Raw genomic sequence first — 26482 nt, 5'->3', positions numbered from 1 at the left:
CGCTATGGCAGTGGGAATCTGTGTGCTGCTCTTATCTTGGTGATCCTCATATCCTGAACAAAAGGCCAGTAAACACACTTCTAGAATTAACTTTAACAATGAGGGCATCTCTCTCACCACTTTAGAGTCCAAGTCCCTCACAGCAATGCAGGAAGCTATGGGAATAGGGTGAGGCTGAGAGAGGTTTGAAGAGATCCAAGAGGGGCAGGCATGGTAGGGCCCAGCCTCTGATTTGAGAATGAAAAGGGGAGTCGGTGATTAATAAATGATAGCAAGCCACATTTGTCTAATTTTTCAGTTCAAGCAATGCTAGTCTGTTGGCGCACACGTGTTGTATCCAGAGTAGCATAAATAAACATGTCGGCTATCAGCTCAAATGTGTGTAGCAACAAAGCTTTGATTCTTCTGATGTCAAATTTCAGTAGCTATCCAGTCATGGATTTTCCAGCATGGAAAGTACATGCATTTTTTTTATGTAAAGCCACTTAGTTTGTGAATACATTTGATGCCAACATTATACACCCATCCCCAGCTGGCCAGTGATGCCAGCTTCTGTTGCACATTTGGATTTTTCTAAACAAGCTCCTTCAGGCTTTCTCCTCTACTACGCCTCCCCCAACAAACATCCACAAAGCTCTCTCTCCTCTACGTTTGTGTCAGACTTCCCTTTGTTACAGGAGCCTACAGAAAATGTGACAGCAGTAGGTGCTGAGACACCACCTATTGTCTGACTCATAGATTTTTGGGGGGCAGTGTAGTCTAGTGGATACAGCCCTAGACTGGGACCCAGGGAGCCTGAGCACTATTTCTGGCAGTGCTACTGGCCTGCTAGGCGACCTTGAGGGACATTGCTCTGTGCCTGTTTCCCCAAAGCGCTTGAAGCTACCGATGAAAAGCACCATATAAAAGCTATTTGCAGTGTTGTAGCCATGTTGATCCCAGGATATTAAGACAAGTGGGTGAGGTAATATTTTTGGATCCATTTTGGTTAGCAAAAGAGACAAGCCTGTCTTTTGCCAACAAAAGCTGGTTCAATAAAAGAGCTACCTCATCCATCTTGTGTCTCTATAAAAGCTGGGTATGTTTGTTCTGTGTTTGTACATCAGCTAGCACAGTGTACTCCTTGTCCATAAATCCTATAGGAATACAACTAATACATCAAGTACAAGCTGAACAGGGCAAGTCATCTTTGTGTCATTTGTGTAAAAGACAACTGGGATGTTTGTTGTGTTGGAGGAGCTGCGCCAGATTCATAATTAAGTAACATGTTTATAGACGTGTTTGTGTGTTTCCAAACTATATTTGGATGTACTAGCTATAAAAAGACCTCTGTGCAATATGACCTTTACCCAGAGTCAGATCTTCTGTCCACGCTGCTGCCGATTGCCCACAAGAGAGAAGATCGAGCCAGGATTCAAGCCTGTTGAATTTGCAATTCTTCTCTTCTTGTTCCCCATGAAGATGACCAAAGAAACTATATCTCTGCACTCCCTGAACGAGACATTAAACAGGTCACAAAGGGTTGTGTGTGTTAGTACTACAAGGAGGAACAGGGCAAGGCTCCTTTGTGCTGGGAAGGGGCTATAGGAAGATGGGGTGAGGGAAGAGATGAACAGCTACTGGAGTGGTGGGTCTGCATGATAGATGAGTCTGTACTTGTTAATTCTTTATGGGAAATAGAGAGGGGATCAAAATGAATGTAGGGGGTGACGGGTCTCAGATCACAAGGAGTCTCTGTGTTTCTCCTTTCTCTCAAAACAACCAACCACCTGTTTTGTGAACAACCATTTGCCCGGTTCGCAGCCATTTACCCCTGTTACCAGATGCATGAGTGCTTCGCCATCAGCCTGAATGCAGCTGCTTGATCCCCAGTCGTAAACTAACTCTTTTTTAAAAGTTTGAGAATGGGCCAGCTGGGAATTCTAATCTATCCATGTTGAACATGTTTGTGTTGTGATATGGTCCAGTTCTGAGCAAGTGTTTTTAGGTGAGCCCAGGACTGGTGAGCTCAGAACCCAGTGAATGTAAAAGAGAAGGACGGGAGTGAGGGAGCCCACGGAAGAAACTTAACTTCATGTTGCCGGGTCTCACACAATCATCTTATTTAATGTGCAGACGGTGTCATTGAAATAGTTCATATTGCAATTAGAAGGGAAGGAAAAACATGGTTGAAAATGCTGCTCTAGTTACTCAAGATGGAGAATACATAGCCCCTTTTCCTGAAAAGCACATATATGGGAGTTCCAGGTCTGACAATTGTGCAAACATTATCTAACAGGAGAGGCTTGAATATGTTTAAAGTTGGTGTCTGCTCAAATAAATGTTGTAGTAAAAGTGGCTGCTGTAAAGCAAATATACTACTGCTGCTGGGATGTACTCACTGGCTGGAAGAGAGAGAGCAATTCTAAAATAGCCTTTTTGTGCTGCAGCTGCTTGGTTCCGCCATGCTTAAAGAACCACCTCTAGACTTGCACTAAGGTGGCAGGAGCGTTGAGAGCCATTGAATGACGCTGCAAACCCTGCATATGATAGTACCCACGTGAAACCAGGGTGTGTAGAGGTAGTGCAGCCCGAGCATTAGCACCTAGAGGGGAGTTTGTAGGGACTGGGAAGTCACCAGGCTGAGGAGGAAAGGAAGAGGCTGGGTTTAAGTATTGTAGTACTACTAGAAGATTTGCTTTGCATTGCTGGGACTCTTAACTCAATTTTTGTGTGGCAGAAAATAAAATGAAAATGTCCATGCTTCATTGAAATCATTGGGCTAGGGAGGAGGGGTTCAGGGTGCTGGCTGTCCCAGGAAGAGAGGCTGACCTTCGCCTATTCTCACTGCAGCAGCTTGAGGCCAGGTGAGAAACGCCCCTTCACGGCTGCTGTAGCTCCAGCAGGCAGAGCGGGAGGAGGGTGCATGTCCCCTGGCTGGGGCAGGTCCAGGTTCATCTGCCCCTGAGCTCCCCAGCCAGAGTGAGGAATGCAGCAACCTGGGCACTTTCCCTTGGCTCCCTGTAATGTTCCTATACAAATGGGGTGGGAGATTCAGCCTTCCCACCCTCTTTAAAGGGTGCATGAGGGGTGGGAGACTCAGGGCTGGTGCAGTCCCAGGCAAAGGGGCATCCCACAGTCAACCCCTTTCACCTGCCTGGTGATTGTCTCTCCTCTGAAGGGGTTTAGGAGAAGCAATCCCAGTCCAGGCACATCCCATTGTCCTGGCACAACCAACCCCTGCCCTTGCTTTAAGTTACGATAAGAGGAAGCTGCCTGCCGAACGTGGTGGGCCTAACTCCTGCCATTTAGGAGTTCTTGAACAGACAGGCACACACACATATAGGCCAACTCAATATAAAGTAGATTTAAATATTAAGTAGTGGTGGATTTTATACAGCGCTGACTTACGTGTCATGTAGGATTAATTTGGGTCCTCAAATGAAACCCCCAAGATTAGACTGTACTTGATAGGTCACGAATAGCAGGTACAGAAGCTCTCCTAGTAAGAATTAGGGTGTCTGATGCATTAATTCAGATAGCCTTGACAGCCTGTGAAGAAGACTATGCGATGGCTTCTAAAGGCACCCAGACTACATCAAGCAACTGAAGCTCAACTGGCAAATAATTGCAAAAGGAGTCAGGAGGACTTCTAAGTAAAATGGAGAAATCTTAAATTGGATCTCAAGTTAGTCATAATGCAGCAGATGTGGAGTCTTCTTTCTGTGCAGAAGTTGAGATATGTTGATTCTAATAATATGAGTGGTTCTTATATTCCACAGGGTGGAAAACAGGCTGCAGACCTTGGAGTCTCAGTTCAAAGAGCTGAACTCCTCCATGGAGAAACTGACCCAAAAGCTGCAGTTTCAGGGTGAAACCCTGGAGAAGCAGGTGGATCAGGATGAGATGTGGACATCCTTGCTGGAGGACAGGTATGCCACAAAAGAAAAAGAACCAGCTTAGTTTTCACTATGCACCAGTTGGGACTTGGGAGACTAGAGAATTGAGAAATCTGTAACATTCTACACATGCCAGTGACGGTGAATAGAATCTATATTACACGTCTACATTGCATCTCTCTTGTGCAAAAGCCTATGCAAATGAAGCACAGATTAGCATATTGCTGTGTTTCATTTGCATAATTAATTAGGGGCCGTTTTTGAACAGGAGGCTTTTGCACAAAAAGGTATCATCTACACTGCTCCTTTTTGCGCAAAACCCCCCTCTTGTGCAAGAGCCATTCTTCCTGAAAGAAAGCTCTTGCACAGGAGGGGGGTTTTGTGCAAAAACGGCCCCTAATTAATTATGCAAATGAAGCACAGCAGTATACTAATCTGCACTTCATTTGCATAGGCTTTTGTGCAACAGGGATGCAATGTAGACATAGACTGAGTACAATGAACATAACTCTTTGTATATCCAAGATGTGGCTTTGAATTGCCTGTTAATGCAAGAGACTAGTTTGTTGATATTGGCAAGACAAATTCCATTCCAAGTGCAAAGACTTTTAAAAACACTTCAAATATGCACGTAATAATATTGTATCTTAAAAAACCCATACCATTTCTAAGAATATCAGAGACACCATATGCTCTTTCAAAACTTCTCAGATAACTGTGTCCCACTGTAAGCAGTAACAATCAGAATCTCATTAATGCCCTGGTTTTTGTTCTGTTGGCGAATAAGGACAAAATTCATATTTCGGTGCTTGAAATTAAGGCTCCCATACTTATATTTAGATGTCTAAATAACTGGCTTTTTATTAAAAAAAAAAAAAAAAAAGTACCAAGAAACCCCTGGACAGCAATGGCAGCTGCAGAAGTAGTACTGAGTGGACTTTTAAGTTGTGAAGTTTTATATTGTGTATTTTTTAATACAACTAATTTTAGTATATAAGCCTACATCTGTAAGTTCAACTATTATGATAAAGACATTGCACCATGGTACTTAGGTTAATTGAAAAATATAATTTCTTTGGTTTATACAGTGTTAAGTATTTGTAATAAAAATAGTGAGCACTGTACATTTTGTATTCTGTCAATTATGAAATCAATGTATTAAAAACATAGCAAATACCCAAAATTATGTAAATAGTGTTCTCTTGTTTAACAGCATGATTAAATACATGATTGTGATTAATTTTTAATTGTGTGATTAATGTTTTAACTGCTTGACAGTGATTGCTAGGGCTTTTAGAGACCACTAGAACACTTATTGCCTAAATGGGAATGAACTGAAGTCTCTGGGAAGTATTTTTGTCTGAGAAGTGGTTTATGTGTCTCCATCTCCCTGGCAGGTTCACTTCTGTGGAGATAAATCTTTTCTACAGCATTGTCAGTGAAACGCTTTGCGACTTGCATTCCCGTGTAAGAGTGAAGCTGCCCGATCTGGCGGGAGGCCTCCCCACCTTAGCCTCTGTCATGAGGCGCAAAACCAAGAACCAGAGAATCCGGCTGGTATGGGAAGCAGTGCTGGAGCAGCTAGGGCTGCAAGACGGGGACGTGCTAACTTTGTGCACCTTTTTCCTCGTGCACTGCCCTGAAGCGCAGCACAGCCCGGCTGGCCAGGGACACCAATGCACCAGCGATATCAGTGCAGTGATCGGCTCGGCAGTGCACAACCCGATGCTCCGGGAGAGCCTGCTGCGCGCTGCGCGGGTGGCGGAGACTGGCAGAGCGCAGCGGGGTCCCGGCCAGGCAGCAGCCCCCGTCCACACACCCTGTGTTGTGGGCTCGCACCCCCTGCGCCCACCAGGACCTGACCCAGCAGCCCCCGTCCACACACGCTGTGCGGCCGGCTCGTACCCCCTGTGCCCACCAGGACCTGACCCAGCAGCCCCCGTCCACACACCCTGTGCGGCCGGCTCGTACCCCCTGCGCCCACCAGGAGAGGGTCCAGCGGAGGGCAACCAAAATGATTAGGGGGCTGGAGCGCATGACCTATGAGGAGAGACTGAGGGAGTTGGGTCTGTTTAGTCTGCAGAAGAGAAGAGCGAGGGGGGTTTGAGAGCAGCCTTCAGCTTCCTGAAGGGGGGTTCCAAAGAGGCTGGCGAGAGGCTGTTCTCAGAGGGGGCGGATGGCCGAATGAGGAGCAATGGGCTCAAGTTGCAGTGGGGGAGGTCCAGGGTGGATATTAGGAAAAACTCTTCCCTAGGCGGGTGGGGACGCGCTGGGCTGGTTCCCCAGGGAGGGGTGGAGTCTCCATCCCTAGGGGGTGTCAGTCCCGGCTTGGCACGGCCCCGGCCGGGTTGGTTGGTGGGATCGGTCCTGCCAGGGCAGGGGCCGGACTCGGTGCCCCTGCGGTCCCTGCCAGCCCTGGGCTCTATGACCTGCCCCGCAGCAGCGCCCCGAAGGGTCCCCGCCCCCGCACTGCGGGGGCCGCTCCCAGCCTGGCCGCGCGCCCCGTCTGCCAAGAGCGAACGCAGCCCTCGCGGGCAGCCCCGAGCCTTCGCGCCCCTCCCCCCGCTAGGGGGCGGGGCGGCGGGAGCTGGGACACCCGGAAGCGCGGCCGCGCGCGCTGACCGTGACGTCATCCCGCCGTGGCGGGAGGGCGGCTGCGAGGCCGTTGGGCTCGCGCGGCCGGGCCAGGCCGAGGCGGACGGTGAGTGTCCGAGTGCGGCTCCGAGCGCGCGCTGCCGCGTCACCCCCCCGGGGAGCCCCGCCCCCCTCAGCGCCCCAATTCCCGCCCCCCTCAGCCCTGCGCCCCAATTCCCGCCCCCCCAGCCCTGCGCCCCGCCCCCCTCAGCGCCCCAATTCCAGCCCCCCTCAGCCCTGCGCCCCGCCCCCCTCAGCGCCCCAATTCCCGCCCCCCCAGCCCTGCGCCCCCCCTCAGCGCCCCAATTCCAGCCCCCCTCAGCCCTGCGCCCCGCCCCCCTCAGCGCCCCAATTCCAGCCCCCCTCAGCCCTGCGCCCCGCCCCCCTCAGCGCCCCAATTCCAGCCCCCCTCAGCCCTGCGCCCCGCCCCCCTCAGCGCCCCAATTCCAGCCCCCCTCAGCCCTGCGCCCCGCCCCCCCTCAGCGCCCCAATTCCCGCCCCCCCAGCCCTGCGCCCCCCCTCAGCGCCCCAATTCCCGCCCCCCTCAGCCCTGCGCCCCGCCCCCCCTCAGCGCCCCAATTCCCGCCCCCCCAGCCCTGCGCCCCCCCCAGCCTGCGCCCCGCCCCCCCAGCCCTGCCACCGCCCCCCTCAGTGCCCCAATTCCCGCCCCCCCCAGCCCTGCGCCCCGCTCCCCTCAGCGCCCCAATTCCCGCCCCCCTCAGCCCTGCGCCCCCCTCAGCGCCCCAATTCCCGCCCCCCCAGCCCTGCGCCCCCCTTGCACCCCGACGCCCTCCCAGTGCCCCTCACCTCTTCCTGCATCCCAGTGCCCTCCCGTTCCTGTGCCCCTTTCTGCACCCAGTGCCTAGAACTGGTATCCTACATCTCTGATTGGGCCCTGAGCGCCTTGCTGCATGCCAGCTCTGCCCCAGCCCAGATCCCCTTCACACACCCTGGACCTCTCGTTTCTGGCCCCACTCTGGAACCGTATAGCTGCTTGTCCTTGCTGAAGGCATCAGCTAGCTTTGAAAGTGTAGCTGTAGGTACTGTCTCCCACAGCCCTCTTGCCAGCAAGTTGGAGATGTATGGTTTGGCTGAATGGACTGAGGTGGCTAGAAAGCTGGCTAGATCATCGGGGTATAGATAGCGATTAATGGCTTGATGTATGGTTAGCAGCCAGTATCGAGTGGCGTGCCCCAGGGGTCAGTCCTGGGTCTGGTTTTGTTCAACATCTTCATTAGTGATCTGGGTGAGGGATGGATTACACCCTTACCAAGTTTGTGGATGATATTAAACTGGGGGGAGAGGTAGAGACGCTGCAGAGGAGGGATAGGGTCCAGAGTGACTTCAACAAATTGGAGCATTTGGGCCAAAATAAATCTCCCTTTCAGCAAGTGCACAGTCCTACGGTTAGGTCAGAAGAATCCCATGCACTGCTACAGGCTGGGGACTTACTGGCTAATGGTGTAGTAGGAGCCTTGCCACCAGATTGAGGAAAGTGTTTATTCCCCTCTATTGAGCACTAGTAAGGCCACATCTGGAGTATCCCCCCACTACAGAAAGGGTGCGGACAAATTGGAGCGAGCTCAACAGAGAGTAGTGGCAGATGACTAATCAAGGAGCAATGGTCTCAAGTTGCAGTGGGGGGGAGGTCTAGGTTGGATGGTAGGAAAAACTCTTTCACTAGGAGGGTGGGGAAGCACTGGGATGGGTTCCCTAGGGAGACGGTAGACTCCATCCTTAGAGGTTTTTAAGTCCAGGCTTGACAAAGCCTTGGCTGGGGTGATTTAGTTGGGACTGGTTCTGCTTTGAACAGGGGGTTGGACTAGCTGGCCTGCTAAGGTTTTCTGAAAATGCAAGTAAATATATCCACTACGCTAATCTCCTTGGACGAAATGCTTCGTGACCCCCAAAAAGAATTCAAGTAGATTGGTTAGGCATGATTTCTCATATAAAAAATTATGTTGACTCTGTGTCTGACCGTTCTGATTTTTACTATAGTTTCAGCCAGTGTGCCTGGTACTGAAGTTACCTTACTGGCCTATAATTTCTGGTAAGGATGTTAGATACCGTGTAATTGAATAATTGTGTAACCGCACGAAATATTACATAAGAACATAAGAACGGCCGTACTGGGTCAGGCCAAAGGTCCATCTAGCTCAGTAGCTTGTCTGCCGACAGTGGCCAGCACCAGGTGCCACAGAGGGGGTGGACCAAAGACAACGATCAAGTGATTTGTCCCCTGCCATCCATCTCCAGCCTCTGACAAACAGGGGCCAGGGACACCATTTCTATCCCCTGTTGTACAATTATTATCAGTTACACAATTATACGATAGTCCCCGGGGGTGGGCTGGCAGCCATTGTGCTCCTGGCCCCACTCCCAGTGAGCCCCCTACCACCGCATGCTGCTGTCCCTGAGCCATCCTACCTGCTGCCCTGCACTGCTGCCTCTGATACAGAGACTGTGCTGACATCCCATAGATCAGCCTCTGTCCGCAGCAAGCCTGGGCCCACCACAGACAGAGGCTGCCCTACGGCAGCAGCCCCTGTCTGGGGTGGGGCCTGAGCTCCCCGCGGAGTAGCCTCTGTCCGTGGTGGATCCGGGCTCGGATTAACCAGTAAACCCAGGCTTATTGGTTAATCCAGGGGTTCTCAAACTTTTGGATGCCGTGACCCCCCTCTAAGTTGCTTGCGAACCCCCGGAGGGTCGGGACCCACAGTTTGAGAAACGCAGACTCTATCCTAACATCACTACTCAGTACCTTTTCCATTTCTAAAATATATTTTGTTATATGAGGCAACTAGAATGCATGCAGTATCCAAGGTGTGGCTGTACCATGGGTTTATATAATGGCGTTAGGATTAGGGATGTATGTGAGTAGTCGAGTCAAGTTCTCGACTACTCACTCTTCCCCTTGCTGCCTCTTAAAAGCCGATTCCCCCCAGCACACTCTCCACAGTGCTGCCTGCCCCCTCCCACTGCCTCTGTCAGAGGTAGTTGGGTGTGGTAGGGGAGGCTGCTCTGGCAGTGGCCCCTGCCTATGGGGGTCCCAGTGGGGATCTGGACCCCCCCATGGACAGGAGATGCTTCCAAGAAGCAGCCTATGTCTGCGGCAGCCCAGGCTGGCCATCGGCAGGGGCTGCCCCAGCAGCAGGCCCTGTACACAGTCAGCCCGGGCTGCCACAAACAAGGGCTGCACACCTGGACCAAGCAGTCCCAGCTTGTGCCAGTCTGGGACTGCAACACCTCTGCATTTTAAATGTTGTAAGAGCCTCTTGGCAGCTCCGGGAACTACCCCTGCTGCAGCTCTGCAGAGCGGTTCCCCTTATTGACTAATTGTGTAGTTGATACGAATTGTAATGCCGCTTGTGGGATGAGGAGTATGCTTAACATGTATGTGAGAAGTCAAGCCCATTCTCCTTATTTCCTTTCCCCATCTCCTCAAGGAAGGTATTGGGATTTTCACCATGATGATTTTCCTTCATTAAATAGCAGATGAAATTCATTGTTGATAAATGCAAAGTAAACCACATTGGAAAACATAATACCGACTCTATGTACAAAACCATAGGATCTGAATTAGTTATTGCTGTGGCCCCTAGAAATTCACAGGTATGAAAAAAGCTTCATGGACAGTGGAATATGATCTTCCCTATGAAATAAAGATCCCAGCTGCTAATCTCCACCAGTGACTGAAACGTCCTATTCCCCTACAAGGGCCTCGCACAGGGAAGGTCAGACCCACCTCTGAGATCTCCTTGACTGCAGGAAGCACTATCACTGCAGCTCTCACACCCCTCTTAACTGCCCTGGGGGCTGCAGCGTTAGCTGTCATATGCACACCACACCTGAGGTAGCTGCAGTTTGAGCTGTCACCCCCATGCGGACAGACTGCAGTTCCAGCTGTCAGCTGCCCACTGGTGCGGGAAACTGCCAGAACCAGACCTATGGTAACTGCTCAGTCCTCCCATTTGGGCTGCTAGTGGCTTTAAGAAATGAGTGCCCAGCCAGTAGTCTTCCTCTCTGGCTGCCCATTTGTAAAGGCAATGCCCCTGCCAGCAGCAAGTCCCCTTGAAACCCTCCATCCTGACGGCCTTTTGGTTTGGGACCCACATGGTTACAACACTCTGAAATGTCAGATATAAACATTGGGAAAAAAAGTGAAATTGACTAATTTCATCATCCCATCCCAGGCTGTAAAAGTGGCCAAAATGAAGCAGGAATTGACGGGGGGGAGGAGGGGATAGGATGTGATGGGAAAGGTTTTTTTCATCCCATCTAGTAGATACATGTACATTCTCAAGCCCTGTGTGAATTTTTTTCATATTTTGGAAGACTATAATAGAGCATTCAGCATTTGTGCAAAACTTTGCAGTTCATTTCCGAGCATTGTGTAACATGGGTTGCTTATGTAGTCTTAGTTATTTTGGGTTGATAAATGACTTTGAGAAGGATTTCCAGTTTACTCTGCAAATCTGGAATCTTGGTGGTGATGAACAAAAATATCCGATCAAGAACACATTTTAATAGCTCAAGACTTTGAATATATTTTTCAGCGAACATTTAAACTCTGTTTTAAATTGTATTCTTGATAGTACCAAGTAAGAAACGTGTTGGGGTTTTTTAAAATTTTAGCTGCAGATGCTGATGTATCTTTCCTTCCTTTACTTAGATTCAAAATGTCGAAGAAAGATGAGGCTCCGCTTTCCTTAACTGACTGTCTTTGCCAAATCTGCATGGAAATTTTTGTGGAGCCAGTGACCCTGCCATGCAACCACACTCTCTGTAATTCTTGTTTCCAATCAACAGTGGAGAAGGCAAGTCTGTACTGCCCCTTTTGCCGCCGGCGGGTCTCTTCTTGGGCACGATATAATGCCCGCAAAAATACTCTTATCAATTGGGAACTGTGGGAAAGGATTCAAAAGAATTACCCAGAAGAATGCCAACGCAGAGTTAATGGACAGGATCTGGAAGAGGACCGTAAGTAAACTATTTGTCTTGTATCTGTTTGTGCCATAGCAAAGTAATTGGTATTAATGAGTTTGGATGTCATGAAGTGAGATCATAAAGTATTTGCTTGCCTTTGCCAGTCCCTGTTTCTGGCCCTGCTTCCTCTCTGACTCCTTCCCATTTCACAGATCCTTTCCTCAGTTTGGCACTTGTAGAAGGGAATGGGCTGGGTCTTCTCCCCTTCACCTCCCTATCTCCCGCCTTCCCTGGGGTTGTCCCCCCTCTGGTGACAGTTTCCATTCTCTGACTTGTTTCCCTCTTGTAGATCTCCTGATCCCCTCTCTCCTTTGGCTCGTCCAGGCCCCTAATTCCTTTTCCCATCTCTCTCCCCCGGCTTGTAACCAGATGAATAGGGGTCAATACGGGATTCACCAGGCTCGAGCCAGTCTCTGACACATGGCTGAACAGGACATTGGGCAGCACCTCGTGCTTCTTTGCAGGATGAAAAGGCTTCTCTGGAGCAATGCATCAGATCTTAGGATCATCCAGCAAAGCACCGAGCCTGGGAAGTGAGACCTGCTATGACCAGGGGACATTCACTGTGCCCCTATGCAGAGAGAAGGTGCTGCTGGGGCCCATTCACCCAGCAGCTTTCTCTCTGCAGATGGTCTCCTCCCCTTGCAGTGTCCTCCTCCTGCCACAGGGAGCAGCAGCTGCTCTCCCTTCAGTTCCTGGCCTTGCCACAGGCCACTCAGGGAGCAGTAAGGGGCTGAAACACAGCTTCCCTGCTGCCTTTGAGTAAGTCAAAAGTGTGGTAGCCTCTTAACGCCCCCATGCCCTCATGTAATCAAGTACTGCTTGTGCTCCTAGTTGCATACATACGGTCACTCTGGGCTTCCAGTTGAATTCCTTCAAAGACAATATGTCAGGAAACAAGCTTAGCAAATAATTTTGTTGTTCATAGTAACTTGTAGTCTTAAAGCTCTTGAGCATTACAGGTCTTTGAAAATAACAAAAATCCTGAGAGGCACTCTTCCCAAGTCTGAGTTCCCCTTCTTGTGAGTCTGTTCATTCATCAGCGTTGCAGGCTGGGCAGAGGGCTTCCTGCTGTCTCTCCTGTAAGTCTGCCATATGTGATATCAGCCTCCCACACAGAGCAGAACCCAGCTCTTAAGTAAGGCCTGTCTGTGCACCATGTGCTCAAATCACAAATTCCAGAGAGAAGTGTCATGTTTGGACCCACACTTCTGACCTCTGTGTGGAGACCATTGTTCTATAGCATTCCTTCTGACACTCCCCCGCTGACCCCAGGCTCCATGCTGCACTACCACTTCGAAATGCCAGGCTCCACGCACCGCACGCCGTGCCTCTCAGCTGATCCCAGCAGGGTTCTTGCTACATTTCAAAGGTGGAGGCACCCTTATTGACTAATCAAATAGTTGATGCAAATTACGTCGACTGTTCAGTTAGTTGATTATTCTAATTTAACATCTTTATAGTTCTAATCACTGTGGGAACCTTCAGAGCCTAATTTCACAAAATTTCAAACAAGTATTCAAGGCATCATATCCTTCTTGAAGAAGGAAGAAATGCCTAATTCTGCTGCTTTGAAAATAATATTCTTGCAAGAATCTCACTTGTCGATTGGTTGCCATCAGAGCTTGAGTGGCTTACCTCAATTGATACTTTTCTTGTGGTGTGTGTAGGGTTTTTTTTTTCCCCTTCAAAAAAGAAACTGACATCTGAGGGCACTATTGAGCAGTATTGAATGGGAATATTCCTGTTGTCGATATGTGGGGTGAAGCCCTGAAGTATTTTAGCTTTGACATTTCTATCCAGTCAAGAGCTTTTATCCTGTAAACCGCTTTAAAGCAACAAAATGACACACAAAAGAGGGCACTGACTCTTTTTTTCCCCTTGAAGGTCAACTTTAAGATCTCAGCATTTCATATTGCACTATCTTGCAATATAAGGAAACCTGGCCATTTTCCTCATAAAGGGTGAGGGAAACTGGAAGTGATTAAGGGAAGTGCATTTGCTTTTTCAGTGAATTGGAACATGCTGCATGTTCCCACGAGATGGACATAATTGAATTAAGGTGCAGTATTGGCTATTGCTGTGTTCTGCATGTTTTAGGTTTAAGTTAAACTAGGATAATATGAAATTGTAATGGGCTATGGTATAAAAAGAATCTATGCAAATTTGAGCTATCTAAAGTGATTATTTTGTTTTTCCTACTTTTTCTCTTTTTACTCCTCTTTTTCTCTGGATTAGTTTGTATATCCCAACCACTGCATCAGCTAAGCAAGCCTGGGGAATTGAGACAGGAATATGAGGCAGAGATTAGCAAGGTAAGTCTCAAAAATCCTGTTTAAAGTGGTAACTACCTTAAGTATTGAGCTATTTGAATCTTGTATGTATAGGATTACTCCAGTATTTGACATCTTAATTAGAGTAACTTTCCTCTTATTTCTTTTAAAATGGAAGGTAAGTATAGTGTTGTGGGGGGAAATTAAAGAAGACAGACCTACGAAAATGGTTTGAGGTTTGAAAATGCACCTTCCAGTGATAGACTTGAGTTCAGCTTTTCTTACTGAAGAGAAGGTTAGGAGATCACTTAGAATTATAAAGATGGAAGAGACCTCAGGAGGTCAACAAGTCTAGCCCCCTGCCCAAGGCAGGACCAATCCCAACTAAATCAACCCAGCCAGGGCTTTGTCAAGCCAAGACTTAAACACCTCTAGGAGATTCCACCACCTCCCTAGGTAACCCATTCCTGTGCTTCTGCACCTCCTAGTGAAAGAGTTTTTCCTAATATCCAATCTAGACCTCTCCCACTGCAACTTGAGACCATTGCTCCTTGTTCTGCCATCTGTCACTACTGAGAACAGCCTCTCTCCATCCTCTTTGGAATCTCCCTTCAGGAAGTTGAAGGCTGCTCTCAGATCCCCCCCTCACTCTTCGCTTCTGCAAACTAAACAAACCCAAATCCCTCAGTCTCTCCTCATAGGTCATGTGCTCCAGCCCCCGAATCATTTTGGTTGCCCTCCGCCAGACCCTCTCCAATCCTTTCTTAGATCTCCACATCCTTTCTATAGTGAGGGGCCCAGAACTGGATACAGTACTCCAATGTGGCCTCACCAAAGCCAAATAAAGGGAAATAATCACTTCTCTGGATCTGCTGGCAATGCTCCTCCTAATGCACCCTAATATGCCATTAGCCCTTTTGGCTACAAGGGAACACCACTGACTCATATCCGGCTTCTCATCCACAGTAATCCCCAGGTTCTTTTCTGCAGAACTGCTACTTAGCCATTCAGTCCCCAGCCTGTAACAATACTTGGGATTCTTCCGCCCCAAGTGCAGGACTCTACACTTGTCCTTGTTGAAACTCATCAGATTTCTTTTGGCCCAGTCCTCTAATCTGTCCAGGTCACTCTGGACCCTATCCTTGCCCTCCAGCATATTTACCTCTCCCCCTAGCTTAGCGTCATCTGTAAACTTGCTGAGGGTGCAATCCATCCCCTCATCCAGGTCATTAATAACAATGTTGAACAAAACCAGTCCTAGAACAGATCCTTGGGGCACTCAGCTGGAAACTGACCACCAACCTGACATCGAGCCATTGATCACTACCCGTTGGGCCCAACAGTCTAGCCAGCTTTCTATCCATCTCACAGTCGATGTATCCAATCCATATTCCCTTAACTTGCTGGCAAGAATATTGTGGGAGACCGTATCCAAAGCTTTGCTAAAGTCAAGGTATATCAGATCCACTGACTTTCCCACGTCCACAGAGCCGATTACCTCACCATAGAAGCTAATCAGTTTGGTCAGGCACAACTTGCCCTTCGTGAATCCATGTTGTCTATTCCTCATCACTTTCCCTTCTTCCAAGTGCTTCAAAATGGATTCCTTGAGGATCCCCTCCATGATTTTTCCAGGGACTGAGGTAAGGCTGACTGGTCTGCAGTTCCCTGGATTGTCCTTTTTCCCTTTTTTAAAGATGGGCACTACATTTGCCTTTTTCCAGTCATCTGGGATCTCCTGATCTCCACGAGTTTTCAAAGATAATGGCCAAAGGTTCCACAATGACATTTGCCAACTCCCTCAGTACCCTCGGATGCATTTAATCCAGGCCCATGGATTTGTATATGTTTAGCTTTTCTAAATCATTCCTAACTTGTTCTTTCCCCACCAAGGGCTGTCCACCTCCTTCCCATACTGCATTGCCTAGTGCATTTGTCTGGGAGCTGACTTTGTCCATGAAGACAGAGGCAAAGAAAGCATTGAGTACTTCAGCTTTTCCCACATCATCTGTCACTAGGTTACCTCCCTCATCCAGTAAGGGCCCCACACCCTCTCTGATCACCGTCTTATTGCTAACATGCCTGTAGAAACCTTCCTTGTTATCCTTCGCATCCCTTGCTAGCTGCAATTCCAATTGCGCTTTCACCTTCCTGAAAATTCCCCTACATTCTCGAGCAATATATAATCCTCCCTAGTCATCCATCCAAGTTTTCACTTCTTGTAAGCTTCCTTTTTGTGTTTAAGCTCACCAAGGATGTCCCTGGTAAGCCAATCTGGTCGCCTACCATATTGGCTTTTCTTGCTGCGCATTGGGATAGTTTCTTCCTGTGCCTTTAATAAAGCTTCTTTAAAATACTGCTAGCTCTCCTGGACTTCTTTCCCCTTCATGTAAGCATCCCAGAGAATCCTTCCCATCAGTTCTCTGACTTGATCATGATGTACAAGAAGCTACCCAGGGAAAAGGCCTTTGACACTACTGGACTCTTTAATCTAACATACAAGGGCATAACAAAATCAAACTGGACAGTCCCTACGTAAAAGACTAAACGGAGACAAATCAGATATCAGGAATGGCAATACACAAAAATCTGTAGGAGAACACTTCAATCTCCCTGGACACACAGTAGCAGATTTAAAAGTAGCCATCCTGCACCAAAAAAACTTCAAGACCAGACTTCAAAGAAAAACTGCAGCACTACAATTCATCTGCAAATTTGATACTATCAGTTTAGGATTAAACAAAGACTATGAATGGCTAGCTAACTACCAAAGCAGTTTCTCCTCTCTTGGTGTTCACACCTCCATGTCAGCTGCTAGAATTGGGCCTCATCCTCCCTGACTGAATTAACCTCGTTATCTCTAGCCTTACTCTTGATTGGAACTCTTTTCTTATGCCTGTATATTTATACCTGCCTCTGGAATTTCCATTACATCAGGGGTTCCCAAACTTTTTGACATTGAGGACCAGTAAATCCATTCATGGGCTTTTGGAGGACTGGTAACATTTATTTGCATATTCATTAAGCAAATGATGAATATGTAAATAATTTTTCTGGTCCTCCCAAATCCCCCAGTGCCAACTTTAGCAAAGCTTTTGATACAGTCTCCCACAATATTCTTGCCAGCAAGTTAAGGGAATATGGATTGGATTAATGGACTATAAGATGGATAGAAAGCTGGCTAGACCAGAGTTTCCCAAACTTTTTACTTTAGTTGGAACCCGTTTTTTTTCAGTACCATTTTTTGCAGCCCAAAAATATAAATGCATATTAAAAAAAAAGAAAAATGAAAATGGTCACTGTTTATTATTTATTCACAATAATAATAGTACATAATATAAATCTTGATATAAAATACTGCTTAACTTATTGTTATTACCTTAATTACAATTTAACCAGTAGAATTTTAACAGTTGTAAAGTTTGTTTATTTATAATTTAATGAGTTGAATTTAAGTCATTTATTATGTGTGCACTTAATAGCTTTTAAATAACTAAAAAGAGAACTAATGGGAAGGGTGATGTTGTTTTGCATCACATAGCAACTTTGTCAGGAGCAAAAGAAGAAAGTTTTATCCTCAAATCTGGTTCGACATTCAATCTATTTCTATATTTATTTTTGAAGAAAACCAAAGACGAGAAACTAGTTTCACACTTATACATCGTGACAAAAGGCATTAAGAATTTGACTGCTTTCTCAGATAAATGTGAATATGCATTTCTACAGCTCAACCAAAAATCAGTCAAGGAGAGTTTATCAAAGTTCTTTTTTAAGGCAGAGTCACAGAAAAGTTCAACTAATGAATCCACTTCTGATGCATTCAGTTGTAATATTTCTTCATTTTTGGGGTCAACATTAAATGGGTTCTTAATCCACATTTTACTGGTGTCAATTGGAGGAAAATATTCATTTAAGCTTGATGTTAGCCCCAAAAGATGTTGTTGGATTGCTGCAGAAATCGCATCTGAGATATTAGTTTCAGCATACTTTTCTTGTAATTCAGTTAAAGTATAATCTTGTTAACTTGCTGTGCCCACAAACTTTAATTTGTTTTTTAATTGTTGCCTCAACTTTTTTGTGAACTTTGAAAATATTAATTTTAGTGCCTTGTAAATTCAGACTTAAGTCATTTAAAAGACAAAATATATCACGTAAGTAAGCCACCATTGTTAACCAATCAAATTCATGAAACCTGTCTTTAAATGTAAATATAACATCTTTTGCCAATGGAGGGTGTGGCTCCAAGAACAATAAAACTTCATCCTTCATTTCAAAGAGTCGTTTCAAAATGTTTCCTTTCGACAGCCATCGAACCTCACAGTGTACTAAGAGATGCTCATGTTCACTTCCTAATCCATTGCACAAAGCAATAAAAATTCTGGAATTCAAAGGATGAGATTTTATATAATTTATAAACTTCACATTCTTGAAGAGTGGAACTCAAAAGTGATGGCATAGTTTTCTCAGCTGGTGCCTCTCTATGAATACTACAGTGCACCCATGCACAGTCTGGCGCTACAGCTCGAATCTGCAGGACAAGCCCAGTGCGAGACCGGGCCATTGCTCGAGCTCCATCACTGCTCAGTCCAACACATTTTTTCAATATCGCTTTGAATAATAAAATCATCGATTAGCTTAAAAATTTCGGCAGCCATTGTTCTTGTTGGAAGTGGTTTATAAAATAAGAGATCTTGAATGGAGCTTTCATAATCATATCTAACAAAACACATCAAATTGGCAGCGCCAGCTATATCAGTGCTTTCACCCACTTGTAATGCAAAAAATTCACTAGCCTTTATTCGACGTACAAGAGTTTCTTCAGTATTTTTTGCCATATCTTCAATTCTACGTTTCACTGTATTATTGGATAAAAATAGTGAACCCAACTGATTTCCTTTTTTTCCCCTCCATAAATATGGAATGTAATTATGCAATGCAGGAAGTATTAACTTTTCGCCAACCTTCTCTCCATCTGGGTTTGCTCCCCACCTGCCACCCCCCTCTCCGGAAACCAAAATCAAAACCGGCCAGCCTTTCTGCTCAGCTTGCTGGGCTTATCCGAGCAGAAGGAATCCGTGTGCCTGCTACAGCGCAGGGCGGAGGGGCTGGGTTAAACCCTCGATGCGTTACACTGTTGTGAAGCCAGCCGGCTGCTGTTTGTACTGTGAGTGGGGCTCTTCTGTGTCTGGTTCCAGTCATCGGGGTTAGAGGTGAGCTCTGAGCTTTTGCTTGCCAAGGCAGGGCAGGTGGATCCCTGAGCCAACCTTGCAAAGAGAAGTCCCCTTGCTACTGGCCGCATGACTGTGTACTGTTCTCCTGGGGGCTGGCTGCTCGGTCCTGGGGGGAGGTGTGGGCTAGGAGCCATCAGCCCCCAGGGTCTGTGGCTCTGAGGGTCACCTGGCTCAGGGTCCCCTCCTTTCCTAAATTTTCTAAATTTTGTTCCTCTGGTTTCCCGAGCAATGCCAGGTAAGTCCAGCTAGTACACATATAGCTGGAAAATTCTGTCTCTGCAAACAGTTAATTTTTTCACACTGACTAGGAGACCCTTTGCAAATCACTACCTCTTATAAATTAGCAAGTTTACAAATGCAATTTTCTAAGAATCAAATGGTAACTCATTAGCGTACTTGATTCTTTTGATTACCGAAGCTTTAATTAGTGAAGTGTAAATAGTGAAGTTTCACAGCACTCTATTAAATATTTGCTGAGAACCATGAGTGCTTTTTTTGTGAATTATGGGATGTTAGTATTAATGAAGTACTAGTTAGAGAGGTTCTATCTAACGTAACGTGTTGTCTGCAGGTTCACCTGAAATTTAATTTCAGATCTTTTAAAAACATCTTTCAGGTGGAGGCAGAGAGGCGGGCACATGAACAAGAGGAGAGCAAAGTAAGTGAGGAGTACATTCAAAGACTATTAGCAGAAGAGGAAGAAGAACACAGGCTTGCAGAAGAAAGGCAAAGAGAGTTGGAGGAACAGCTTAAACAAGATGAAGTGATGGCGTGGGAGCTCTCTCTCAGGCTGGTGAGTTGGGCTGTAGGGGCATTAGAGCAGTGTGTTTCTGAAAGCTAGTGATCTTTGTAGCTTCCACAACATATGTAAAAATCCTTAGGAAGAATTTCCAAAAAAAGTTTTGAATTTTTCAAATTTTAAATTGGAACCCAACATTCAGGGCTTAAATGGCTTAATGGATGAGTGTTAAGTTTTAAAATCCAACAAAAGAGGAGAAAATAAAATTTTCCAGTTTCAAATACACTTGAAGCACTTACCAGTGCTTGATTTAAAATCTCCCCCATAGCAACCACCTTCTTGAATACCGGGAGCGCATCTCTTCTCCCTTCATTGGAAAGATGCGGGTTTGGGAGAAGTTAATGTCTGTGCCTATGCTCAAGAGTGGAAAATGCAATGTTTGAGAAAGTAACTTAGAAGGATCATAAGTACTGAACTATATATGGAGATGGGATGTACATGGCTCCATTATATTTGATGTAACCTTCCATTTTTTGGGAATATGAATGAAAAGCAGTGGATTGATCACTAATGAAAAACTCCTCCTGCTATGGCTGCCTTTAGATACATTGAATGCATGTTGAGCGCAGTTCCCTCCCAGAGCCGTAACAAGGTAGGGCCAGTGGGGCACTTGCCCCAGGTGCAGTGCATTTAGGGGCGCAAAATTAAAAATCAGAAAGTTAAAATATTATTTCATTCATATCTTTACTATCAACTACTTGCAGTCTCAATATATGTGCAATGAATAACATGAATACAAAACATTAAGATCTTTCTCTCTTTTTGGGGGGGTATGGAGGCAGGGGGCACAGTTCAGTAAAACCTTAGTTTCAGCTCTGTTCCCTCCCAGTACTTATTGTTAATGCCCAAGATTTCATACATACAACTAATTCAGTATTCAGAAGCACATTTAATTTCAATTTTGTATAACTTCTGTATGTTTTCTGTCCTTAAAGAACAAGTCTACCGATGAACACATGTTCAGCACTCCTTTACGTGCAAACAGACACGCGTCTAGCCCATCTCCAATTAATTCATGCAAGACAAAGAGCAAATCAAGCAACTCTGGAGACATCCAGAAGTAAGTAATCCAGACTTGGTCCAAGATTGGTTGGCATGCTTCCACAACGTACCCAGCATGTACAAGCTGAAATATGGGTTTTACTTTACAAAGAACTAAATGTGGATAAACTTTGAAAAGTACCATTGTAAAATAGCTCACTGGCAACTGGTGTTGATTCTCTCACCTACTTTCTTATTTGAACTTGCTCGAACAACAGGTATAAAGATGGACTTTCTAATTGTCTGTAAAGCAAATTCAACCTAGAATCTGAAAGTCAAGGTGTATCCTTCCTCTGTGATGACATAGCAATAGAGATTCTGCAGTTGGAGCTCAATATTTCTGTTGATGTCTAACATAAGAACAGTCACACTAGGTCAGACCAAAGGTCCATCTAGCCCAGTGTCCTGTCTGCCAACAGTGCTGAATGACAGGTGCCCCATAGGGAGTGAGCAGAACAGGGATCCATCAAATGATCCATTCCCTGTCTTCCATTCCCACACTGACAAATAGAGGCTAGAGACAGCATCCCTGTCCACCCTGGCTAATAGTTATTGATGGACTTAAGCTCCATGAATTTATCAACTCTCTTTTGAACCCTGTTAAAGTCCTGCCTGAGGGGGAATTCCACAGGTTGAATAGAATCAGTCTTGTTCTACTGTAGAAAATGTCAGTAAACGGACAAGATTTCACATGGATAGGTAGATTTATTGACTAACAAGCACCGCCTTTGCATAGTTCACTCTTGACTAGGAATGTTAAAATGTGTTTAACTGCATAACCACTGAAAATTTCAGCGGTTACTCGCGGGCGGCTTGCGGGGAGCTGGCTTTTAAGCTGGCTCTCCGTGCACGCAAGCTCCTGCCTGCCCCCTCTTCCCCTGCACTGCTACCTCTGATACAGAGGCAGCAGCGAAGGGGAGGGGGCAAGCAGCTTCCAGGAAGCTGTCTTTTAAGCTGGTTCCCCATGTGTACCAGGAGCCTGTGTGTAACTGTGAAGGTTAACCAATGAGCCCAGGCTCAGCAGATAATCACGTGCCTGGTTATTCTTTCACATCCCTACTTTCGACTGTAACCTCACTTTAAGATCATTGTATTCTTCCTCCGTATCCTGTTGTTGTCTCATTGACCTATTTAGGCTGAACTTATTCTGTGATGAGAAAATCTTTTAACTTCATCACTGTGGCTCCTGTTGTTCTGTTCCTGGTAGATCACTCTTTGCTAACGCTTTCTTTAAGTGTACTTTTTTGGAGAAGTGTTATTCAGTCCTTATGTACTTGTATATCATTCAGTCAGGATCAGAGAACTTGACCCTTTATGGTCCTCCAGCTGTGTCTAGGAGCCACACTGGCTAATGAGTGTTGCCTTTTAAAGTAAATATGAGCCATTTCTTGGAAAGCATAATGCCAAACATTTGTTTCTTGTTAATGTGAAAATGATTTATTACATCAATATAGGTAAATTATTTCTCATTTGGATTCTAGTAATGAACTGATTTACTTTTTTGGAATAACATATTTTTTTGGCAATCTGTGGTAACTGCAAGCTACTGAATGTTTCAGTATTTTACCACAGGATAACGTGCAAGATAATAGTGGGATACTTCCCTGCACTGATTTGATGGTTAAGAAAAATGTGGAGGACTCTCTGACTCTAATTTGTTGCTTGTTTTGTTTTAACATTTGCCTTTTTTTCCTTTAAGGTATCTATCTCCAAAGCCATCTCGTGTCTTGGTACCACAGTCGCTCTCTAAAAAAGCAGAGAAAGACAGGAATAGCTCCTGTTCTATGGTAATCAATGTCTCCATGAAGTTATATATAGCAGAAGCTAGTAGTAGTTGCAAGTTCTTTTCTTTTTGTTGAGGCTATATAGACTAGAAATGTATATTTAGCCACAAAAATGAACATGCTGTTATCTAAAAAGGTAAAGTTGTATTGAAGAGAATTTCAGAAATGGCCTTACAAAGCATTTCTTCCAGGCTCAATCTGTATCGCTGATGAGGCAAAATATTTTTTTGTTACTTTGTGAAACTGCAAGATCTGAATATGAATTCTGATTCTCTGACATCACATATTGGGGCCAGAAAAGACACTGTTAAGATCTTCTAAACAGGAGTCAGTTCTCCTTAAGTGTGAAACTTCTGCTTTTCTGATCAAAATATATATTCTTACTGCAAACTCAGCATGGCATCTGGAAGGCAAGCTTATACTCCTTTTGACTTGTATTGTACACTGATACTTGGGTAGTAATTCTGTTGGTGCATAGGCCAGAAAAAAATAAAACTTAACACCCTCTAACTTTCTAAACTAATGCAGCCAACAGAAATGAAACCTGTGTTTTATTTTATCACATTTTCTATTTATATAAAAGTTTATCAGAAGACAAACATTTCTGAACAGAAATAAAAGTTTATGGAAGATTAACTTTTCACCATGCTGTATTTAATATATCATGAGCTTTCGTAGGTACTGAAGAAGTGGGCTGTACCCACGAAAGCTCATGATACCATCTACATGTTTTGTTAGTCTCTAAGGTGCAGGACTATTCATTGTTTTTCCAGTTAGACTAACTCGGCTACCCCCCTGAAGCTTTATTTAATAGAGTTTTTTTCAGTTTTGTCTTATCGTTTCTGTAGGAAAATAATAGCACTGAAGAGGATATCTTAATGTGGCAAAAAAAGGATAGCGAGGAAATGCCAACTCTATCTCCACAAACCACCTGCACTGTTCAAGATAGAAGTGTGAATGATTCGTTTTTAGAATCATGTCTGACTTATTTAAATACCTCTCCTCCAGTGACGTCTCCTCGCACTAATTGGGAAGGTCTTCCAGGATCAAATTATCAGGTAGATAAAATTACAAATGCACTTCACAATATCACAAAGCAGGGAAGGGCTGATCCTGGACTTCCTTGTTCCAGTGGAGATGTAGCCAGAAGTGCCTTGGACAATGACAACTCTACATGTACAGCAAACAGAGATTCTGAAAAGTGTGCAGAAGGGAGCTCTTCTCTTTGGGAAGCAGCTGTTTCTGCAGTGTCTGGCAAATTAGAGAACAGAGATGCAGCCCCTAATTTCATGGAAGTGGCTGCAAACTGCTCAGTTGAAGGAAGGGAACAAAATGTGTTACAGAGCAATAAGGAGGCTCCAAAAAGGAAGTCTCAGGAACCTCCAACTGAAGCAGCAATTGATTCATGCTTGATGGATAAAAGGAGAAAAACTTCTCCAGAAACTTATGAAGACCAAGAGGAGAAGGTAAATGATCTTAATATGCAAGTACACATAGATTTGGAGAAGCAGCTTTATGAGAGGCTTAAGCAAGAGGAGCAAGACAGGCTCCTGGCTCTGCAACTTCAGAGAGAGATAGACAAGGAGCAAAAGATGTTAAACCGAAAGAAAGGTTCTCCAGATGAGTACCTTCTGCGCCCTAAATCATCTCCGTCTCCAGAGGAATCTCCCACTGCGAAAGGCAGTCATAAGATGGCAAGTGATTCTACATCTCCCAAGAACCAGAGTGAAATGAGTCGTAGGAAACTGCGAAGAAGCTCCCATAACGAGAACAGGCAGCCTTCCAGCAAGCTCCAAATGAAATCACCCAGTGTCAGAGGAAAGGTGTTGAACTGTGTCAACAGCTGTGACTCCAAGGATATCCAATCGCTGTTGACCAAGAATAAGCAAAATACAATCCTTCAGATGTTCAAACGGCCTGTTTCAAAGTAAAATATCTATAAGGCTATGAAGACACAGCAGAAAATACAGCAGTGCCTTTCCCTATATCAGATAAAGCTGCTTGTAAGCAGCTACTTTTAAGTTGATTGTATTAAGGGAGGATCATTTTGGACCATAAATGCACTCAGAATTGTACAGTGTTGTTGAGCCAAGGAGCCTCTAATGCTTTCCTTTACTCCAGACCCTAGCAGCTGTAATTAATTTCTTAACAAAATAGAGAAGGAGTCTGAGCAAATAATTAAGGATAAAATGCAGGGATACATCACTACAGGCTTCCCTCAGCGTGGCTGCTGTGCAGTACAGTACATTAAAGGGTTGGACTGGAAATTCTCTATACCTAATTAGGGTTAGTTGGTGAAGATATGACAGCTAGCCATGTCTGTTGCACTTCTTTCCTCTTGCAGTTCTATAATTAGATTCCTATAGAAAATATTGGCTAATTTAGCATTATTTAATTTTCTACAACAATTTGTTGAATTTCATCAAAAGTATATAACATACAGAATCACCGGACCGGGAAGGGAACGCAGGGGGAGAAAGGATCTGGATAACAAACTATAAAGTAAGATACAATAAATTAATTAAAAAGTGTGGATAAGGACTAGGTTTATTCCCAGCTTTGAGCTAGTTTCTTTGGCTGGTTATAAGATTACTCATTTATTGTGTCATCTTTATTGAATATTATCCCTTTATGTAAGTAGCCATTTTCCTCCTCCTTTGCCTTTTTCCTAGTATTAAAAGTTTTTATCAAATAAGCAATTAATATCAGAGTTTTATCATTCTGATGAATTGCTGATTGTCTAAAATATGAGAAACCTCAAGCTTGTGAGAACTTATAGGCTATAGACTGGGTTTTCATTTGCTCACATTGCTTCCTCCTTGTTACTTCTCTGAAACTTCCAGTTTACTATTTGTTTACATTGTAAGAACAAAAATCAGCTATTTTGTTTTCTTTGGACTTTCCGGTCTTATAAAAACCCCAATATTCATCTACTGTAATGCTTATTAAGGTGTTCTATATATTCGCAGTTTTAGCGAATGTTTTACAATAATGTTTGGATCCTATTTTGAGCCATACATTTATTTGAACAGCAGTTAGTTTGGGTGTAGTTGGAATGGAAAAATGCCAAAACAAAAACTAAAAACTATGTTTTAACACTGAGTCTTTATGGTCAAGCAGTTTTCTTGATTTCAGTGTGATATGTTTCCAAGTCACAATGAGGCTGCTGTTTCTTCTTCTGACTTACCATCCATTAAAATGGCTTTCAACACTATGCCACTTGAATTAATTATTTTGCCATTCTTTTCCTGGGGAAGATTAAAAATACTTGTGTTTAGATTTTGGATGCAAACAACATTTTGAAATAATTTCTGGAAAGCATACGAATGGGACAATCAAAAAACACGTGCATGACTTTTGTCTTCAGATATTTATAACAATAATAATTGCAGCATACTATTAAGTGCATAAATGGTACTTTCCTAGAAGAACTTTCCAGTCCAACAAAGGCAATAGGTGAGATACCTTAAACAAACAATTCCAAAACAAAACCGTTCTTTTGCCCATGTTGTACAGAAGCTTTCACTATATTTTTCTTTATAACATACTGTAACTTACATTCTACTCGTCTAGTCCTCACTTTTTCTTTTCAATTTTTATACTTATTAAACATGTATTTACACTATTACTAATCTTACTTATTTGCCCCAAACTGTTAATCCTTTCCTATATTAAAATGTCTCTAAAAACAGAATGTTGACTGGATCCCTGCTTTCCCTATATGTACAAGCCATAATTCCTCTAGCTTCTAAAAGATTTTTTTTCCTCTTGGAGACACTGGTAGTTCAGTTCCATTTAAAGGCTAACAGTCCATATTTTAATACCTTCTGCTGTGTTTTGTTTCAGTTCCTTCTGA

The 26482-nt window shown here is 44.7% G+C and overlaps 2 protein-coding genes across 4 annotated transcripts; both read left to right on the top strand.

The window, feature by feature from the left end:
* The first annotated feature begins 34 nt into the window (after nucleotides 1-34).
* SMCO1 (single-pass membrane protein with coiled-coil domains 1) lies at nucleotides 35-6011 on the top strand. The gene is made up of 3 exons (XM_025185535.2): nucleotides 35-1511; nucleotides 3762-3911; nucleotides 5276-6011. Exons 1-3 carry the CDS (start codon nucleotides 1339-1341, stop codon nucleotides 5898-5900), a joined length of 948 nt encoding a protein of 315 aa, XP_025041320.2. The 5' UTR covers nucleotides 35-1338; the 3' UTR covers nucleotides 5901-6011.
* On the top strand, nucleotides 5311-25840 carry RNF168 (ring finger protein 168). Of its 3 annotated transcripts, XM_075937193.1 has the most exons (8): nucleotides 6124-6579; nucleotides 8511-8562; nucleotides 11185-11492; nucleotides 13737-13813; nucleotides 19619-19795; nucleotides 20737-20861; nucleotides 22542-22629; nucleotides 23475-25840. In XM_075937193.1, the coding sequence occupies exons 3-8, from the start codon at nucleotides 11192-11194 to the stop codon at nucleotides 24555-24557; spliced, it is 1851 nt and encodes a 616-aa protein (XP_075793308.1). In that variant the 5' UTR covers nucleotides 6124-6579; nucleotides 8511-8562; nucleotides 11185-11191; the 3' UTR covers nucleotides 24558-25840. The 3 variants fall into 3 exon arrangements, with proteins under 3 accessions (XP_075793309.1, XP_075793308.1, XP_075793307.1); XM_075937194.1 differs by lacking the exons at nucleotides 6124-6579; nucleotides 8511-8562 and adding an exon at nucleotides 5311-5435; XM_075937192.1 differs by lacking the exon at nucleotides 8511-8562.
* Nucleotides 25841-26482: the final 642 nt, after the last annotated feature.

This window comes from Pelodiscus sinensis, chromosome 10 (assembly GCF_049634645.1).
Source record: "Pelodiscus sinensis isolate JC-2024 chromosome 10, ASM4963464v1, whole genome shotgun sequence".
NCBI classification, from domain to species: domain Eukaryota; kingdom Metazoa; phylum Chordata; order Testudines; family Trionychidae; genus Pelodiscus; species Pelodiscus sinensis.
This window is presented reverse-complemented; position numbering and strand designations above follow the sequence as displayed.